Raw genomic sequence first — 1,740 nt, 5'->3', positions numbered from 1 at the left:
TTTTATTTTATTTTATTTTATTTTTTTCTGAAAGCAACACTAATGTGTTTTGGAAACAACAAGTGCCTGGAATAAGAATTGTTGAGAAATAAGCATTAACCTTGGCAGCAGATGCTGTAGCAAAAGAAAGTGGGGCAGTGAGGGCCAATGAGCTGGACTGTGCTGGGTGACCAAGGGCTCGGCAGGCCCAGGGTGCTCTGTTTGCTCAGGATCTGCTCTCTTGGTTACACACCTGTGTCTCACAGCAGCCCCAAAACAAGGAAGAGGAATAAATGTCGTTCAGGTATCTGTAGAGGTGCCTACCCAGAACTCTAGCAAGCTTGGTCAGTTCTTCCAGAGTTGAAGAAGCACCTGAAACTCTCAGAAAAGACCCAGAAGCACCAACAGTGTGTATCTTTATTGATGCTCCTTATCCAGAAGTAGAAAAAGATAAAGTGGGGAGGGGATGGGATGGTGGCTTTGGATTGATTTAAACTGTGAAGTCAGGCCACCTCTGTTCCCAGATGAGCTCACACCTTTTACTCTGCTGTCTTCTGTGAAGCATCCTTCAGCTGTTGCACGCTTTTAATAACTTTCCTGAGTTTGGCATTAGTGTTGTTTAATTCCTTTGCCAGCTCAGCCGTGTACCTGAAGAGCCTAGAACACAAACACAGGAACACGTCCTTGAGACGGCGCTGCCCTTAAGCTTGGATTTGCAACCGTCCTCTTTGCTCACTTGTGTCAGCTGCCAAGGGTCTAAGTCCTGAAACACCTCTTACAAGCACAAGCTCTTACAGTCTCTGTCCCACTCCCTGGGCAGCCACAAAGAGATGTTCTGGAAAAGTGACAATACTTAAATTCTTGTCCCACCTCATTCTTGACTAATGTCCTTACGAGCTGCTCTACAAAATTCTTCCATTTCCTTCTTCCCTCCCTGAGGGCAGCTCTTGTCAGCCAGTATAAGAGCACTTAAAATACCTTAAAATCACTGACTGTGTTGATCTTCTGTCCCTCAGGAGTGGCTTGGTGAGGGTTTCAGCCACGGCTGCAACTGCCTGGGCTTGGGAATAGAGCACTTAAAATACCTTAAAATCACTGACTTTGTGTTGATCTTCTGTCCCTCAGGAGTCGCTTGGTGAGGGTTTCAGCCAGGGCTGCAGCTGCCTGGGGATGGGAGCAAGACTGCAAGAACAGACTCACACACACACACTTACTGCTGAAATTCTGCAGTGGAGACATAGCTCTGGGCTGTGACTAAGTCTGTGTCCTCAGTAGATGGATGAAGTTCCTCTTTCTCTTGCTGAAGCTTTGATAACTTCAGATGGCTCCGTTCAGCAGCAGAGGGCTTAAAAAAAAAGAAATCACAGGAAAAGCCAGCATGGCTCATGGGGACACCTGTAATACAGTCACTCATGCAGGGAGGGGACACGCATGCAGGGAAAGGTATGTGCAGCTTGGGGAGAAGCTTCTCCATCTCTGAAAGCAGATTTTCCTTCTGGCCCTTCCAAAAAGATAGGATCTGGGAATACACATGTCTTCAGAGCTGAGGGATTGCCAGCGTTGGGGATAGCAGTGTTTACGGCTGGCCAAGGTGCTTTTCCCTCTTTTGTTCTTGAAGTGATTTTTAAAAATCTTTTACAAGTACTTGAGCTTACCCCAGATGCAGAACCACTAAAAACTGCTGGAAACCTGCTTTTTGTAAAGCAAAAGGAAGCTCCAGTAATTTTTTCTTCTTGCTGTAGATGCAGCCTATGACCCAAG

The 1,740-nt window shown here is 46.3% G+C and overlaps 1 protein-coding gene across 1 annotated transcript in view; it reads right to left on the bottom strand.

Moving 5' to 3' along the window:
• Positions 1 to 518: 518 nt before the first annotated feature.
• LOC104529676 (polycystic kidney disease 2-like 2 protein) overlaps positions 519 to 1,740 on the bottom strand; it is a 9,840-nt gene continuing 8,618 nt past the window's right edge. Inside the window, 2 exon segments of the mRNA XM_029086503.1 lie at positions 519 to 636; positions 1,194 to 1,294. Of these exon segments, the coding sequence (XP_028942336.1) occupies positions 519 to 636; positions 1,194 to 1,294 (219 nt within the window).

Source organism: Antrostomus carolinensis, unplaced genomic scaffold, assembly GCF_000700745.2.
Source record: "Antrostomus carolinensis isolate BGI_N321 unplaced genomic scaffold, ASM70074v2 scaffold20158, whole genome shotgun sequence".
NCBI lineage: Eukaryota > Metazoa > Chordata > Aves > Caprimulgiformes > Caprimulgidae > Antrostomus > Antrostomus carolinensis.
Note: the sequence above shows the minus strand (reverse complement) of the source record. Positions and strands in the feature narration are given on the sequence as shown.